The following is a 19,374-nucleotide window of genomic DNA, read 5'->3' as shown; positions in this document are numbered from 1 at the left end:
GCTGCCTGATTTCAAACTGTATTATAAAGCTACTGTAATCAGAAAAATATGGTAAACCTAGAAATAGACACATAAGTCATCAGAGAAGAGACAACGCTAAAATAAATACATATGTACTTAATAAATTTACAACAAGGAAGCCAAGAATATAAATAGGGAAAGAATTCTTTTTAATAAATGAAACAGAATACTGATTAGCCACACACACAAAATTGAAACCAGATCATTACCTCACACCTTACACAAAATTTAAACTTAAATGAATTAAATATTTTAAATATTTGGCAAAATTTGGCAAAGGACTGAAGCACGTATTTTGCATGGAGGATTCCCTGTATTTGATTCCTAACACCACATGGTCCCCTGAGCACCACTCCAGTCACCTTTGAAGACTGAGCAGGGAGGAGTATCCATGTATGGCCAATAAATAAATAAACAAAAATTAATTTAAAAAGAGACTTGAGCATATGACCTGAAGCCATAAACTCCTACAAGAAAACATGGGTCGTAAGCAAGCTGATTTGGCATGATTCTTTACATTTGAATTCAGAACACATGCAAAAAATGCAAAATTAAATAAGTGGGCAATATCAAACAAAATAATTTTTATACAGCTAAAGAAATGGTCAATTTGTAATACCAAAAGTAGAGAGAAAGAATGGGGGAAATTGTCTGCTATAGAGGCAGGGGGAGGGCTGGCAAAGGGGGGGTATACTGGGACATTGGTGGTGGAGAATGTGCACTGGTGGAGGGATGGATGTTCAATCACTGTATGACTGAAACTCAAATGTGAAAGCTTTGTAACTGTATCTCACAGTGATTCAATAAAAAAAAGAAATGGTCAATAAAATTGACCATTTTGTCAATGAAGACAACCTATGGAACAGGAAAAAATATTTACAAAGCACATATCTGATAAAGGACTAAGACTTAAAATAGATTAACAAAAAAGGTTTATGACTCAATAGAAAAGAGTGTCTAACTGAAAAATGGAGACAATATGAATAAGCATACTTCTAAAGAAGATATACAGGTGGTCAACAGATACATTGGAAAGGTGCTCAACACATCATCTAATGTTCACTAATCATCAAAAAAACACCAATCAAAACCACAATGAACTCACCCCTCTTGGTACAGCTACTGTCAGAAAGACAAGAAACAACACGGACAGTACATGGAGAGAAAGACAAAAAACAACATTGGAGAACATGTGGAGAGAAGAACTTCCTACAGAGTTGATGGGGAGGTAATTTGGTGTAGTCATTATAGAATACAGTAAGGAGGGCACTCAAAAAAACTCAAAACAGACCTAGCATAGGACTCAGCAATTCTACTTCTGGATCTTTATCTAAAGAAAATAAAAATACTAGTATACAGGGGCTCAATGGCAAATAGCTCCTGCCTTGCTGGTGTGAGACCAAGAATTCAATCCTGGGTGACGAAGAATTCAATCATTTGTAAAGAACAGTAATGGCGACTCTGATCTTTGGCAGTCTTAGTACTGCCATACACCTCCAGTGTATCACCGCCAGGTGCATACAGGTACTGCAATTAAAGTGCATGATTTCTGATGAGCACCAACTTTTTTTTTAAACCGCCAGAAGAGCAACATCTGTGAGCAGATGCGCAAGGGCACAACTAAAAGTGTGACCCCTAGTGGACATTATCAAGCATTGCAGCTAAATTATGTGATACCCCTCTACCTCGCCAGTAGGTACCACAACCAAGCATGCGTGGTAACTGGTAACTACACAATACCACAAACAATAAAGGTAAGGGATGGGAGAAGAAAATACTAACTCAAAAATATATGTGAATCCCTGTGCTCATGGCAGCATTATTATTTTTAAAATTTAATATAGTTAAGGTCATGTTTTTTGCAATAATGTTGACATTTGTGGTCTTGGTGCACGCAGTTATTTACAGTTGTCAAGATCTAGAAGCAATAGGAGTCTTCTCTGATGGACTACTGGATAACAAAGATGTAATATATACATGTGAACCGTGGAACAGTATTCAACCATTTAAAAAAAAGAGAAAAGCTTGCCATTTGCAGCAACATGAATGCTCCTTGAGGACATTATATGATGTGATAAGCCAGCTAAAGAAAAGTAAATACTGTATGATATCATTTATATGTGAAATCTACAAAAGGATACTAGCTCATAGCTAGTGAACAGAGAGGTGGGTGCCAAAGATGGGATTGGGTGAGGAGAGATGGAAAGGTGCTAACTTTGGAAGGCTGTAATATACAGCATGGTGACCATAGGTTGAAATTCTGTACTGTGAACTTGAAATTTTCTAGGAGCATAGATGTTGAAAGTTCTTATCAAAAAAAATGTTTTCACTCTATACCACCATTCACATAATCGTCACCATCACATAATTGCTATATGCTTCCTACCCCCCCAAAAATTGGCTTCATAAAAAGCTTCATATAATAGTCACACCCCACTATTTTGTGAAATAAAATTTTGGCATCAAATGTTGCCAGTTATGCAATGGACTACAATATAACAACACATGTTGTCAGGAGTAGTGATGATCATTTCACAACACATATAAATGTTGAATCAGTCTGTTTACTGTAGCACTGTCATCCCATTGTTCATCGATTTGCTTGAGTGGGCACCAGTAACGTCTCCATTGTGAGACTTGTTGTTACTGTTTATGGCATATCGAATATGCCACAGGAAGCTTGCCAGGCTCTGCCATGTGGGCGGGATACTCTTGGTAGCTTGTCAGGCTCTCCAAGAGGGATGGAGGAATCGAACCTAGGTTGGCCATGTGCAAGGCAAATACCCTACCCGCTGTGCTATTGCTCCAGCCCCAAATCTGTGTACACCCAAAACAAATATGCTATTTATATTTCAATATATACTTTTTGTTTGGGGGCCATAACGGTGCTGCTCAGGGCATACTCCTGGCTCTGTGCTCCGGGATCACTCCTGGCAGGCTCAGGGGGCCAAATGTAGTGCCAGGAATCAAAGGTGGGTCAGCTGTGCAAGGCAAGCACCCTACCCACTGTATTATCACTCCAATTTTTTTCTATTTTTCAATTTTAGTTGAAAATATTTTAATTTCAAATATTAACTGAGATATCTGAGTTAATAACTGTAAGATATTAATAAATTTATCAAACATATTAGTAATTTATACTTATTATTGAATTATAAGAATAGGATGTCGAGGCTGGAGCAATAGCACAGTGGGTAGGGAATCTGCCTTGCATGCGACCGACCCAGGCTTGATTCCCAGCATCCCATATGGTCCCCTGAGCACTGCCATGGGTAATTCCTGAGCTCAGAGCCAGGAGTAGCCCCTGTGTATCACCGGGTATGACCCAGAAAGCAAAAAAAAAAAAATAGGACGTCTTCAGTCAGTTGTATAGGCCCTTATCACATTCATTTCAATGGCAAGGACATTTTCCACTAAAATTATAAGAATATGTATCTCCTACTCTTCTTTCTCCACCCTCTCCCCTTTCACTTCATTTCTTCTCCCCGTCACTTGTGTGTTATTGTCGGTTATTGTTATTGCTATTGCTGCTATCAGATTAATCTAGGAAATGGGCAAAAAAAGTTAAACTATAATCCTTTTTAGTTTAGTCAATAGTAAGCTATGTGTACTTCATAAAAACTAACGTTGGTATTTTGGCAAGCAAATAAATGCTCTCTCCTCAGAAATAATGCAATGACACCTAGAAGTAGGTAAGGGAGACTAAGCAACCAAAGTGCTCTGTGTGGACTCTCAAGCCTTATTCACAAAAAAATAAATGCAAAGATACTTTCTAAAATCCCTGAAATTAATCCATACTACTTCATTAGACAAAGTGCTAAAAGGCTTATTACTGACACTAGGACTAAGGGTGGTGCTCAGTTCCAGCTTCTTTGCAAAACCAATCATCAGGATTTCAGATGATGAAGGCATAGAAAAATCCTGAGCCATCTGAAAATCTAAAATCTGGTGGAGTGCAGTAGCCTGGTAAGCCTAAAAAACTTAATATTAACACTACTGTAAATGGGCCGGAACGATAGCATAGCAGATAGGGCATTTGCCTTGCACGTGGCCGACCCGGGTTCGATTCCTACACTCCTCTTGGAGAGCCCGGCAAGCTACTGAGAGTATTTCGCCCACACGGCAAAGCCTGGTAAGCTACCCATGACATATTCAATATGCCAAAAAGAGTAACAACAAGTCTCACAGTGGAGACGTTACTGGTGCCCAGTCAAGCAAATCGATGAACAATGGGAGGACAGTGCTACTGTGCTACTATTGTAAACCATGATACATCAGAAAATAAATAACTACTGATCTGTTTTAACTTTCAACACCTATCTATAAAAAACAATGTCTCCTTCTGTGAAATGATTAACCTGGAAAAACTTCCCTCTGGGACGTTCTATTACTGGATATTTTTATGTGGCTTCAAGAGCAAAGTTTTCCATAGCAAGTCTCAGTAGTTAAGTGTGTGTACACATACAGTCCTGTTTATGTCTGCCCACCAGGGCAGAAGATTAAATACCTTATGAAGTTTGGGAAATTTTCTCCTCCCAGAGTCAAATCTAACCCTGGATTTTGTTTGATTAGGGAGCTCTGGGGGCACACCCAGCAGTGCAGTGGGGCTTTTCCTGGCTCTGTGCTCAGGAATGACCCCTGATGGTGCTCGTGGCACCTTAGATAGTATTTAGAATTAGTATTTAGTATTAGAATTTAAACCCAGGTCTGCTGCATGCAAGGCCAGGGCCTTTCCATCAGTTTCTCCCACCCTTAGCCTCTAGTTTTGACCTGATGCCCCCCTTGAAAGCCACTGAGTTATCACTCAATGACCTTGTAAGCCTCTCAAGTTTGGGGAACACCTCAGTGTGCTTATGTTCAAACAGCAAAGGGCTAAGACTTGTATATACTTACTGGGAGAGAATTTGCAGAGTCTGTTTTGTGCTAGTCAAGCTGAGGTAGGGTCCATCGGTCTTCTCGTCAAGCTCCCCTCGGCAGAAGCCCACCCGAGCAGTAAGCATGAGCTGGGCACCGTAAGCTTCCTTGGAGTGTGTTCCAAAGAACTGAACGCCATTGATAGGATAAAGAAAGAAGGCGTAGGAATCGGTTTCATTAGACACCAAGACTGCCTGGAAAGTATTCAGCTGTAAAAAGAGAAAGAGGAGACAGGCTTAGTGAAAACAAAAGAGAAAAAAAATGCAAACTCGGCACTGTTTAAAAAAGGGAGGGAGGATTTTCCCTCTCTTCGGATTTTTCCAAATTTTTTATACACAATACTCTTTCACATGTCTCTTTCAAATTTTTATTCCATACGCTATCTTAGGACGATCATCTCTTATCAGTGTAATAAATGACCACAGCTTAAGCAACACAGGTGAAAAAAACATGACAAATTACATTGGTAAGGATTCAGACTTCACTTTTTCAGATCTCTCTGTGGGGGGTGAGTGTAAGTAGCAAAGCTAAGTTGTGTCTTCACAGTCTTGGCCTGAGATTCCTGCCCTGGCACTCATCTGGGTCAGTCACTAATTCATTCAGCATTGCGGCAGGTATGATGTGAGACAGAGTTTCATCAGAAGTCCCCTTCTGGAGGTGAGGACAGCCACACTCTGGCACCAGCACCAACCAATGCCCTGCCTTCATCTCCCAAGAGAGGGAATACACATGCAGGAGTAACAGCTCTGCCAACGGTTGGTGGCTGGTGTCCAGCCAGGCAGCTCCAGGGTCCCTATCCAGCACCCCTAGGCCATCCTACCCTTAGCATGCCATTCAAGCTGCTCCCAACCCTCCTCTGGAGTACAAGTCCCTGGCACCATCCTTAGATGCTTTCACATTCCCCATGGTGCTAGAGCTTGGATGTCACTGCCAGCTCCTCTGTTTCCTGCAATCCTCCTAGAAAACCTGTCACTGTGCCAAGGCCTGTGATTGGCTGTGGGTGTCTTCTGATTCCATGCAGATTTGTTTCTGCTTCTGACCCTCCACAATGCCTGTGTGGGTATTTCTCATTTGCATGCTCCTCATTTTGCCTGGTTTCAGTGTGTACAAACACCGGGGTTTGTCATTGCCTTTGTACCTAAATTCAAACAACCAAGTGTCATGGAGGCTCTAGATAACAATGCTCAGTGCTGATGAAACCAAGAGACCAAGAACAGGAGACTTTGCCTGGAAAGCCTCGGGACTGAGGACAGGGGAGTGGCCACATATGGGATGGTGAGTGAGAATTTAGCACGGGACAGAGGCCACAAAGAAGGATGTGTGTGTGAGACCTCAGGGCTGGACTGGGGAGGCTCTGCAGAGGAAGCCTGTGAATGTGAATAAACACAACAGGAGCCAGAGCAGACCAGAGAGACACGACAGCCTCCACACCCAAGGCCTCCCAGAATCCATTCCTTCAAGTTCAATTTACACACATCTTACCATCAAGACACTATTAATTTGTCTTGCCCTTCATCCAGCTATTTGTAGCCCCCCTTCCATGATCTATTAACAGTGTTCAATTATCTTGAAAAGATGTTGTAAATATTTAGGACTCTAAGAACCCCTCTCTCACTAAATCCCACTCACCCCTCTCCAAATCCCCCTCCTTGACTAATTGAGTGGGTAACTTGGGTGGTATTTGAGACATTCTAGCACTTCCTAAATAACATGACTCTTAGAAACTTTATTTGCCAATAGGTTGCATGATTTCTTCATGTTGCCAGACAAAATAAGCCCAGAAAAGAGCACTGCATTTCACAAAATAAAATAGCAAGCAAGAGGATTGTGCCCTGCATTGAATTTTGTCCAAGATCTTTCCTAGGACAGTTCAAATCCCTTCTAGTGTGAAATCATCCTTTCACTATTTAATTCCAAAGCATACTTTTGGGCTCTTGCTTACAAGACAAAGAATTCAGGTGTTCAAATATTTTTCAGGGAAAGCATCCAAAATACTCTACGCTCTTCTTTTAGTTTTCTAATATATAAATTCTCTCTCCTTTGCTTATTTTCTTTACAAACACACACACAAACACACATGCACACACACACACACACAGGAAAGGGCCTCAGATATCTGTCAGTGTTGGAGTTGTTGAGTGTTTCACCCACAAAGCTGAACTTTCCCAGATACAAAAGTCAGGAATGTTTTCTAGAATGTCTCAAAACCAGGGAGCCATCACTTTTGCCAAATGTAAACAAAGGCTGTTCTGCCTCGTGTCTCTGGGTAACAGAGACTACGTTAGCCATTCATGTTGACTTAACAGTCTTGGAGTTTTACTTCTGTCACAATGTGGACCACTGAATCAGTGAAAGAACAGTTACTGAGGGAGAAAGAACCTGTTCTTACAAGCAGAGCTTTCAAAGCTGGCACCTAAGGCCCACAGTAAAGGTAAGATAGGAGAAAATCCAAACTATAAATTAAAGGAAAATCTATAAGATAAGGAGGCCTATAGACTATGAAGGAATTGTCAGGAAGTGAGGGAGGAAGCAAATAGAGTTGTGAGGGTAAGCGGCCATTTACCAGGAGGATGGGTATTTAGCACTTTACTTCATTCATCATCTCAACCCAGTCTACAAATTCTTTATTTTTCTTGTTTGATGTGGCACACCTGGTTGTGTTCAGGGCTTACTTCTGGCTCTGTGCTCTGGCATTACTCCTGGACGTGGTCAGGGGACCATATGTGGTGCAGGATATTCATACTGGTGTGGAACTAGGGTTAGCTGTGTGCAAGGAAAGGTGCCCTAGCCGCTGTACTCTCTCTGTAGCTACAGATTCATTTCAAAATGCACTCAATACCTCTTATATACCATCCTTGAGGAAAGCACTTGTCACAATCAAGTGGCTATCATTTCGTCAACTCGGCTCCACTGCAATAGGCAAGCGGAAGGGAAGAATCATTTTCCCTCTTTCTTTCTCTTTGGTAATCTTTTTTGTTTTGTTTTGCTTTGTTTGGGGATCATACCTGGTGGTGCTTCAGAGCTGACTCCTGGCTCTGCTCAGTCCCTCCTGACAGGTGCATGGAATCAAACCCAAGTCAGATGCATGCAAGCCAGGTGCCCTTCTATGTTAATCTTATGTGACGACTAAGGTTGCCCATAGATGACTGTGGTGCACATATGTGGAGACCCAGACAGCAGAATCACCAGGATCAAGCTCAGCACATGGGGGTGGCAGCAGAGACCCAACTCATGACCATACAACTTGCAAGGCAGGCACTTTTAGCAACCATTGAGACATCCTCCCAGCTATCTAGAATAATTATATTTGGAACTTGGGGGTTATACCCAGTGGTGCTCAAGGGCTCTCTTAGCTCTGTACCTGAGGTACTCCTAGAGGAGCTCAGGGCACCAGGCAGAGCTAGGGATGGAAGTGCAAGTAAGTTGCATGCAAGGGAAACACCCTGTACTATCTCTCTGGCCCACAATAGTTTTAAAATAGATTTTATGATTCCAAAGTACCAGCCAAGAAAGTTTGGGTATTCCAAAACAGTCCACATACCAAATCATCACTTAAAAATTCTTTCTTGGTTCTACAAAATTCTACATTGAATCGCCAAAGAGCACTGGAGGGCTCCTCCTGGCAAAGTACATTCTGACTGTCTTCCAGGCCAGAAAGGAATTTGCAGTCTTCAAGACAGCCTTTGCAAAAATGGCCCATCCCTCTCCCCACCCGCCCCCCACCCCCGCCAGCTGTCTGGAGGGAAACCCTGAGAGGAAATGCCGAACCCTATAAAAGGGCCACAGCTCAAACCTCCAGCCCCCAGGATCCCAGAAAAGAGGGGCCTCTGCAGGAAGAGAGCCAGCACAGAGAGCATCAGGGCCAGGGGCATGGAGCTGACGCCTCTGCTAACCTCTTATCAGAAAGAGAAAAGCCAGAGCCCTCAGCAGAGACACAGCAGGATTCTGGCATCCCTTTCCAGCATGTCATCAATCAGGGCACCCACTGAGTCAGGCTCATGGGTACAAAACATGGCCCCCTTCTTAAAATCAGTATCAGCCATCTGGCAAGTAACAAAACAACAAAAATGAGAACTGTGGATGGGAGAGAGTACAGGGGTTAAGACTCTTGCCTTACGCGTGGTCAATGGATGACATTCCTTCAAATTCTCAGTACTACATGTAGTTCCCTGCTTGCCATCGGGATCACTCCTGAGCACAGTGTCAGGAATAACTCCTGAGACCTTCTAGGTATGGCCCCCCAAACCAAATCAAACCAAATATAGCTATATGATTTCTATTCCAAAGGAGTTTTCCCACACAAATCACAATAAAAGACTAAAAGGTAGAGAAACTCCCAGAAGGGCACAAAGGGTTCCTCTGTTTCCCTCAGGGACGCGAATTCTCGACAGCTACAGTGTGATAGACTGCAGGCTCCAGTGTTTGGAATGAGCACAAACCCTAGTCTTTGGGAAAATCTCCATTTCCCACATTCCGGTGGTACAAGTGATGTTGGATTGATATATGCACAAACCATCATTATGAATATTATAAATCACAGTACTGCAATAAAATTTTTTTAATCTCCATTTCCCATAAACATTGTCACAGCCCTGATTTTCCTTGACTTCATTTTTCTGCCCTAAATCCAAACAAAAGATATAATAGCTCAATGCTATTGCATCCCTAATATTATATCCTTTTTGAAAGTTATTAGCAAAACATCAGCATTTCTTTCACTAATTCCATATATGTCTCTATTCTGTCTTCATTGTTACATCTCAGATTGGGGTCACATTCTTTTAGATGAGCTGAAGAGACAGTACACCAGGTAAGCATGCATCTGACCCAAGTTTGGATCCCTAGTTCCCCAGAGGATCCCCTGAACCCATCCAGAAGTAATCCCTCATCACAGAGCCAGAAGTAGGAAGCCCTGAGCACTGCTGAGTGTGGCAAAAAACTAAGCAAAACAAAACAAAACACCAAAATAAATTCTTCACACAGACCAAAGACTTCTCCTTTTCTGAACCTTAGCTCTCAATGACAAAAGGTCATACCAGTGTCTTGTTTGGCCATTCCTATTCTTTGTGAATTCAACCCCCTCCACCAGTGACACATACCTTTGAAACAAATCAGAAGCTTCTGTCCCCACACTGAGGCCTGTCATGGGCCTTCCACTCCTCTCACTCCCTTTATCCATTTCTTGAGCTCAGGACACACCCTCATTCAGAACAATTTCTCCTGTTGCCTCATTCCTAAAGTCTGTTTTTTTCAGTTCAACTTGAATTCCAGTGAATAAAACATGCCCGAAATCATGCATGTCTGTGAAGTTCACTTGTCTCTATGCCCAACTCCTCAACTAAGCAAAAACAAAATAAAATTTCTCTACCACCACCCCAGCCCCCCAACTTAAATAATCACTAGTCCTTTTTATATCTCCTGTCTGTACAGATTGTTTTGGTTTTGGTTTGTTTGTTTCTTGGTTGGTTCAATGGATAGTTGATCTGGGGGCCACACCCAGGTGTACTCAGTGTTTACTCCTGGAATCACTCTTGGTGACAATATGGGATGCTGGGGAGGGAATCCTGTCAGTAAGGTTTTTGAAGGCTATTTTTTATATTACTATTATTATTAGTATTAATATTAGTATGGTTTTCAGGCCACACCTGAAGGCAATCAGGGCTTACTCCTAGCTTTGTGCTCAGGGATCACTCCTGGTGGGGATTGGGGGACCCTGTAGAGTTCTGGGGATCAAACCAGGTTGGTTACATGCCAAGCAAGCACCCTACCTGTCATATTATCTCTCTGGCCTCAAAGGTTAATGCTATGACTTCTTTGCTCTGTGAAATTACATTTCAAGGAGTATAAAACTGATTGACTGAATAAACACAATTTGTTCAGATGTTTTTAGATGAACATGCACCTTGCAATATCATGTGCACCATCTAGTCACACTAAAAAAGAATATCCACAAAGAGAAAAGACAAGTTAGACTGCTTTAAATGGTAAGATGCCATTCCTCTGATATCTTTGAGTTTCCAGTAACTTTGCAACATAAGTTTAGTAATGCCAAGCCTTGAGAAAGCCATGCTGAATTCATGCTGTCTTTCAAGCAAAGCAGATTTCTGTTTGCCAAAATCTTTCTCTAGAGAATTATTAAAACAAGAACTCAAATCATAGGTCCCTTTCAAAATATTCAGAAGAAACGTCAATGTGGGTAATTAGAAGAACATCCTATTTCTAAACAGAATCCACATCTTATTTCTACTTTACACATATTCTGAAGTCAACTCAACATATGTCAATGTCTGAAGAATGATTCTGATTAGTAAAGTAAAAGAGAAAAATCTACAAATCTTCCCACACTTCTTTCAACAATAAAAATCTCAGATAAAAATCACAATTCAGTGACCCTTGTATTTAAAGGGTCTGTGCCAGGAACCTACCTCCTCCCCTCACCTTATAACATCACTGTATCACTGTATCACTGTTATCCGAATGATCTTCAATTTATTCGAGCAGGCGCCAGTAACATCTCTATTCCTCCCAGCCCTGAGATTTTATCAGCCTCTTCTTACTCATCTTTTCCCAATGACTGGAGGCTCTTTCAGGGTCAAGGGAATGAGATCTATTGTTGTTACTGTATTTGGCATATCAAGTATGCCACGGGTAGCTTGCCAGGCTCTGCCCATGTAGGTGGGATGCTCTTGGTAGCTTGTCGAGTTCTCTGAGAAGCATAAATAGGTATGAGATGTCTTATAATGTGTCCGGAAAGCAGCCTGGAGTGTGGCGGTGGTTGGGCAGTGGAGGTCAGCTGCCGGGACTGGGTCCCTTGGGTTGGGGACCTTATAATGTAAAGAAATGAAACAAGCAGGCAGGAGACATGATACAGCAGGTTAAGGTGCTTATCTCACATGAAGCAGACACAGGATCAATTCATGATATTACAGGTGGTCCCTCAGGCACGAGGAGTGGTCCTGAGCCTTGCCAGGTATGTCCCTCACTCCCCATCTCAGAGAGAGAGAGAGAGAGACAGAGACAGAGACAGAGACAGAGAGAGAGAAGAACCAGATATGGGGATCATGCAACTGAATGTGGGATGTATAAAAATTATGGCAATTTTTTAATTTATTATCAGTAAATGGTTGATATGTATACCTCTTTTCTACATAAAAGAGGAGCACTAAAAATTTTTCCTGTGGAAAGGGGTCATGAATGAAAATAGCTTAAGAAACCCTGGTCTAAGAGAGTATACTGCATGCTTAAAAATGTCACTTTAGAGCAGTAGAGATAGTACAGGATTAAGTACTGCTTTACATGTGACCAACCCTAATTCAGTCCCCAACACCTCATGGGTCCCTGAGAAAACCTGTTGGCAGAGGGCCCTGGGTCACTGCTACCTCATTTTATAGATGAGGAAATTTGGACTGTGGCAGGGCCATTATTGCCAAAGTCACATCTTTCAAAATATTGCTCTCCTATCAAAGTCTTTCCAACTAATTTGGAAGTTGAGAAAGAGCAGCATTATTTCCATGCTGTAGATGAAACTGAGAAAAACAACAAAGTCCTATATTATTATTTTGGGTTTCAAATGTCCTTGATAGATACAGAATCTTAAAGCTCCTATATGATTTCATCACCCAAGAATTTCTCTTCAATTGTTCATCACTCATTCATCTTACTTAACCTACTGTTGTCTCATTTCTGTGTTGAAAAGTAAGAGTGGCTGACTTCTCTTATGAGTATTGGAATATTTAATCTGGCAATAATAAGACATTAACGGTGTCGTTGGCAGCAGATTCCATACCAAGTCCATAATTCCATTAAATGTGATTTCAAGGACTTTTCGGATACAAAGATCACACAGAGTCAAAAGACAACAACATAACAAACCAAAACCTCTAATCCTGTAGTTACTAAAAATCTGTGTAAAGGATGCAATTGTTGGGGCTGGAGCAATAACACAGTGGATAGGGCATTTGCCTTGCATATGGCCAACCTGGGTTCAATTCCCAGCATCCCATATGGTCCAGGAATAATTCCTGAGTACAGAGACAGGAGTAACCCCTGAGCATCATCAGGTGTGAGCCAAAAAGCAAAAACAAAAGATGCAATTGTTGTACCGACCTAAATCACTTGTGCCAAGGAAATGAGTCCTTTGTGAAACTCTAGGTAACAACAAGAACTGCTAAGATATTTTTAAAAAATAATTTGTATTCTAAACCTGCCTTTGTCTCACTGAACAGAACTGTATTCCATCTAATTTCTATTTTTCATTACAAGTAATGAAAAATACTGATAATTGTGGAATCCTGTTAAATTATAACTGTTATATTACCCTATGATAAATATAAACAAGAGACTTGAGTAAAAACACATAATAGCTAGGTGGTCAAATTTTTCTTAAGCTTTAACCTTCTCAATATAGTCAAAAAGCACTCTCTAAACAATAGCAAAAATCAATCTCCTGCTTAGAAATCCTTTGGGCCACCCCCTGCCAAAGACTCAAGTCTGAATTCCAGTAATCCCATCTGCACCTACATGACCTTTCTAAATTCATGTACCTACACACAATGCCCCCAACAAAACACCCTATAGCACACGGGGGCTATTCCTTACCAAAAGCCTCCTTACCAAAAAGCTTCCTTACCAAAACCTCCTCAGACCAAGCCCTGAAAAAGGGAGAGTCAGTTTTCTTAAGCCAAGAAGCTACTACACTTATCATACTTATAATAACTAATGTCCCTACAACTAAAAGATCCTGGGGAGAAAATTTGGTTATTCCATGGTACCTCTGCTAATCCTAACATATAGTTCACAAAAAAAGGGGATAAAATCCAATTATGTTTATAGGTGCACTAAACATACAACATGTAAGGAATATATTTAGGGGGGAAAAAGAAAATAGCAGTTGAGATTTCCATGACTGACTAGTGGAACTCAAAATAATGTTTCTTTTCTAATTTTCTATGTTTTCTAAGTATTTAGATGCCACATGTATCATTGATATAATATAGGTATGATGTTTAATTTTAAATACATTTTTAACTTATACATGAATGAATACAATATAATGGACCTTGAATATCTTTTCCCAACCCTCTACATTTATAAAGAAGATAATATACTACTTGCATTAAATTATGTTGCTGAATTGAATATCTGAAATGTCAAACCCATGCATTAAAAAATTATTCATAGGGACTGGAGTGATAGCACAGCAGGTAGAGCATTTGCCTTGCACATGGCCAACCCAGGTTTGATTCCCAGCATCCCATACGGTCCCCCTGAGCACTGCCAGGAGAAATTCCTGAGTGCAGAGCCAGGAATAACCCCTGAGCATTGCTGGGTGTGACCCAAAAAAGGAAAAAAAAACATTCAGAGCCAGGACTGGGCCTCCTCCACCAGCTCCCCAGTTTTCCAGTAGCGTGGCAGTCTCACCCACAAACTGCCCCTGGTGCCATGTAATCTCATCAACGGCCAAGATCCAAAGACTATAAAATAAAGCTCCCGGAACAGAATGGTGCAGTATTTCCTGTAGTATGCGACCGCATTTGCAGCCGCAAGACCTCTCATACTCTAGCCCACTGATGCTCCTAAAGTAGAACACATTTAGGTAAAGGCCCTCCCGTTGATCGTCGATTTGCTCGAGCGGGCCCAGTAACGTCTCCATTGGAGACTTTGTTGTTACTGTGTCTGGCATATCGAATACTCTCGGTAGCTTGCCGGGCTCTCTGAGAGGGGCGGAGGAATCGAACTCGGGTCGGCCATGTTGGCCGCGTGTAAGGCGAACGCCCTACCCGCTGTGCTATCTTATTTAGTTTTTAACATACTTGCTTGTATTCTCTTATGTACAGACTTAATGGCCTCCATAATGAAATACAACAGCCTTCACACACTTCCCTCTTATTGTGGTGGGAAGATGCTCGCTGGTGGGGTGGGTGTTTGAATATTATCTGTAATGAACTATTGTGAACTACTTTATGAAAATAAAATGTATAAAAATCGCAAAAAAAAATTATTCAAAACCAGAGAACTACTCCAGCAAATAAGGTGCTTGCCATGCTTACGGCCAAACTAGGCTCAATTCTGGCACCACATGTAGCACCTTGAGCACAGGCTGTGGAGATAGCTCAATTGTTAGATATTGGTAAAGTATACCCAGGATTGGCCTGAGCACTGTCCAGGAGCTCCCTCAGGCCTCCCCTGCAAAAAAAATACTTGATACCTGGGGCCAGAGAGACAACACAGGGGTTAAGGTACTACTTTGCCTGTGATCAATGCCAGTTCAATTCGCAGCACTATACAGGATCTCTGGGCACAGAGCCAGAAGTAAGCCCAGAATACTGTGGTGGGTGGGCCACGTAACCTCAGAAAGACAGAAAGAGACAGGAGAAGACTAGGACACAGAGAGAGACAGAAGAACCTGGTACTTAGAGAATAATTCTACAAGATCTAGCAAGAGCCTTATAAAAAAGGCATTCTCTTTGGTATACCAAGTCCACTTTCTGGATTGTCAGTTTAAAAAATGTGCGAAGATTTCACTTTAAAAATGTGATTCACAAAATTATTTATAGTGCTGAAAACTGAAAAAATCTTAATGATCACGAGGAACAACAGTAAACCCATTGGATGGAATAGTATACAGACATTATAAATGATGTCACAGAAATATATTCAATGACAATGAAACATTCCAATATACTATTTAGTGGGACTTAGTGAGGACAGGGGAGGAGGTTACAAAGCAGTATGTGCAGAACGAATTCACTCTAACCATCAGTGACAACTATAGATACGGAGCAAAACTGAAGGAGACACATGAAACTGTTTAAGAGTAGTTACCTCTGCATGGCAGGAAAATAAGCGGTTACTCTCTGTCAAATTGCCTATATTTTCTGATGTTTTTCCTTCAATGGACATATCATTAGAAATAATTCTTGCATAAGGGGTGATTCTAAAAACAAACCTCCAAACGGTAAATGGCCTTGTGTTCTAAGCGCTTCTTGCCTCTGTACCAGGGTTGGGCTGCGGCAGGGGCTCAAATCCCCAAAATAGTTCTCCTTGCTAGACTAATAACCACCCACTCAGAAAGCCTGGAGTCAACAGCCCTCTTCACTTCAAAAAGCAGCACTGGGCACCACTTTAGCCTTAGCGCCACCAAAGAAGACATCAGAAGGAGTTCTAAGCCAGTGTCTGGGTTCCAGCCCTAAGCCCAGCCCAACCTGCCATTAGTTTAGCAAGCATCGGAGATTCACTCACAGCTGTCGACTTGGTCATCCCGGGCTTGACTTCCTGGTAGGCGCCCACTTGCTTCCAGGTGACCAGGAAAGTGTGGATGGGAGTGAACTGCATGGCGTTGTGAGGGAAACTGGAGTGTACGAACTTGGCGGCCAGGTCCAGGATAGCTGGGGACATGTCCTCGCGGTACAGAATCTTCCCCCGTCCCCCGCTGGTGTCCAGATCGGCCAGGAATGGGGCTATGGCAGGGAAGTCGGTGGGGAAAGAATCGTCCACATACTGGGTCTCCCTGGGGAAATCTTGGGTAGAGATGATGCCATTGGTGCCCACCTAGGGGAGGAAAGGGAGCAAAGGGAGGGAAAAAGACCGTCGCAAAAGCTGCTAAAAAACTCAAAACTGTTCCTCCCAGACGTTCTTCCCACCCTGACGTGTTGGAAAAGAAAAGATACCAACTGCCCAGGTCAAGAAGCGCTCGGTCCATTTGACTAGGCGTTCCCTAGCCTCGCTCAGGACTACCGGAGCAATTTCTCCAGTGTTCCACCCGCCACCCCTCGCGCACGCCGGTGGGCAATCGCTTCAGGAGCCTAAAACTCACACCTCACTTGTAGCACAAGGCTGGACAAAAATAAACCAGGTTCAAGGAAGGAACCCCTAGCTTTGCAGGCGCGCACCGCCTTCTCTCTCCTCAACTTTCCCGCTTTCTTTCCTGCTTAGGACGAACAACTCTTGCTCTTCCTCCTTGGAAGTAAAGGAAAAGCAGCTTTGCTGCAAAGCCGGGTCCCACGCCCAGGGGCGCTCGGGGACCGCGGAGTCAGCAGCCCATTTCCTCCCCCTCCATAGGCAGAGCCGTTCGGTGTGATCCACTCCACGCTGACCTCTACAGAAGTGGAGAAAAGTCTGCAGAGTCCCACACCAGGAGGGGGACGAACTTACGTAGAGTTTACTAAACTGGGCTTCATAGAAGTGCAGAGGATGCGTCAAAGTCACCCCTGCGCTTTCGTCGTCGCCTTCCGGCAGTAGCTGGTCCCCCAGCGATTCCCCATGGGGGAAAAGCTCCACTATGGGCACCGCTGCCGCTTTGGACGACAGCCGCAGCAGCAGCAGCGGCAGCGCCCGCAGCAGCCACCGCACAGCCGGGAGCCTGGCCGCCCGGTACCCCCGCATGCTCGCTCGGCTCGTGGACTGCCAGACAGCAGCGCGCGTCCCCGCCCGGCCCGCCGGCCAGCTCTGAGCGCTCAGCCAGCCCGCAACCTGGATCCCCGCGGGCGCCAGGCAGGGGCGGGATTCCCGGTTCCCCGAGAGCTCTGATTGGCTGCCGCTCTCTGCCGGGGACCAATCGGCGGCTCTGAGAAAGTTAGACCTCGGCGGCCGCATCTGGTTCTTGTTAAAGGTCTTTGGGGCTGCAGTCCCGGGAGTGACGGGGCTGGGGAGGTAAAAGCCCGCGGCTGTAGCTTCTCCTTCTCCCGTGCTCCTGAGTCTGGGAGCTGAAGGACTCACCTCCGCCGCCCTCCCGTCCGGGCAGTTTTGAGGTCTCGACCAGCCCCGCCCCCTCCGTTCCCAAAGGACCAAACGCTCTGCAAAGTCGCTCGGAGGCGGCGCCGCAGGAGATGATCTCAGTGGCCACAGGAGGGGACTTCGCGGCGGCGGGTGCAGCTGCTGGCTCGTTAGACTAGGGTGGGGTGTAATGTGCACCCCCGCGACTTGCTCCTAGAGAGGAGAAGCAAAGAGGCATTGTCGCAGTCGGCTCTGCCACTTGGCTCCACCCGGAGACTCCGTACTGAGAAGCACGCCTTTGTGCGAAGTGTGTGTGTGTTCACTCTCCCCCCTCTGGAAACCGCTCGAGGGAAGATCGTGACAGGGGAGTGTGAGTGATGGATTCGACTTGAGGTCATGGGTTGGGGCACCCAGCTTGGACACCTCGGATGCAGACGAGTGGGGGAACCCCGAGTGACTGTCAAACCTGGAAATCAGCCTCCGGGGCTGTGGGGGACCTCACCCACCATCACCATGGCTCTGTGAAGGCGAGAGGCCTGGGTGAGGTTTTATTTTCCTTTTGTGATCAAAAGCTCGAAATTTTCCAGGAGGACTGTTTTCTCTCTAGAGGGACACCTCCCTAGTTCACGTGGTCCATGGAAGCAAAGTTACTTTAAAAGAAAAAATAAATCCTGAGCCTTAAAGGAGAGTGTTTATTCCAGTTAAACAAATCCATGTAGACTGGGGTGGGGGCTCTGTCAACCCCCTAGAATCTCTCATATGCTCGGACTGAGAATCGAAAAGTCCACAATGAATGAATGGGATATTGTTCCAAGGCAGTTAGCTTCTTTAGACTATGGAGAGTTGTGTGTTTGGTGCTACAACACTTCTTACTTTTTTGGAGGACAAATATTTCTGTTTTCCTGAGGAAGAAACAAAGGCTCAAGGATAGTAAGGTGGTCTGTCTTTCCCAAAGTCACTCTTTAGTGTTTCTCCTTCACTGACTCACTATAGATCCCCCAAGCCCTCCTTGTGCTTTTATGGCCATTAATAATAACCATTGCTATATTCATGGTTAGTATTAGCTATAGCTAAGTGGGCCAGACAGGCCCCATGATGGTCCCCAAGGATCATCATATCCGGGTGCTCGCCCCCCCTTGACAATTCCACCATGTGACTTCTATGGGCTCAGTGAAAGGCTGCATCTGTCTTGGCAGCCCCTGTGACTTTGATGAAACAATCTATGCAGTCTGCGGGGGAGGCCCACAAGGCAGGGAACTGAGGGCAACCTTTGGCCAGTAGCCAACAGCTGGTGCAGAACTGAATTTCTACCCCAGTCCCTGTAAGTGAGCTGGAAAGTGGCTCCTTCCCAGTCATCTTGAGATGACCCCTTAGCCCCTGGCTGATACTAGGTTTTCTAAGAGTTCTATCTCATCTTCTCATATTACTTGCCCATAGGAACAGTGAGGATTTATGAAGTGTGGGTTGTTAGAAACTGTTACACAGAGGCAGGGTGGGATGGGGGCGATGGGGGGTGGGAGGGATACTGGGACCCGTGGTGGTGGAAAATGGGCACTGGTGGAGGGATGGGTATTTGATCATTGTGTAATTGAAATACAAGCACAAAAATTTCTAAGTCTACAACTGTACCTCATGGTGTTTCACTAATAAAAATTAAAAAAAAAAGAAACTGTTGCAGCTAGGGAGCATTCATTATGCAGCCATATATACATAAAAGCACAGCTA

General features: G+C 43.8%; 1 protein-coding gene across 1 annotated transcript in view; it reads right to left on the bottom strand.

The window, feature by feature from the left end:
* The window catches only part of NID2 (nidogen 2), a 73,580-nt gene extending 56,226 nt beyond the window's left edge, over positions 1 to 17,354 (bottom strand). The window contains exons 1-3 of the mRNA XM_056133609.1: positions 17,089 to 17,354; positions 16,177 to 16,485; positions 4,915 to 5,144 (exon numbers count right to left, since the gene is read on the bottom strand). Of these exons, the coding sequence (XP_055989584.1) occupies positions 4,915 to 5,144; positions 16,177 to 16,485; positions 17,089 to 17,319 (770 nt within the window). The 5' untranslated portion in view covers positions 17,320 to 17,354. The remainder of the gene's footprint in view (positions 1 to 4,914; positions 5,145 to 16,176; positions 16,486 to 17,088) is intronic.
* Positions 17,355 to 19,374: the final 2,020 nt, after the last annotated feature.

This window comes from Sorex fumeus, unplaced genomic scaffold, assembly GCF_029834395.1.
Source record: "Sorex fumeus unplaced genomic scaffold, SorFum_2.1 ptg000098l, whole genome shotgun sequence".
NCBI lineage: Eukaryota > Metazoa > Chordata > Mammalia > Eulipotyphla > Soricidae > Sorex > Sorex fumeus.
The sequence above is the reverse complement of the archived record's forward strand: the minus strand, read 5'-3'. Positions and strand labels throughout refer to the sequence as shown.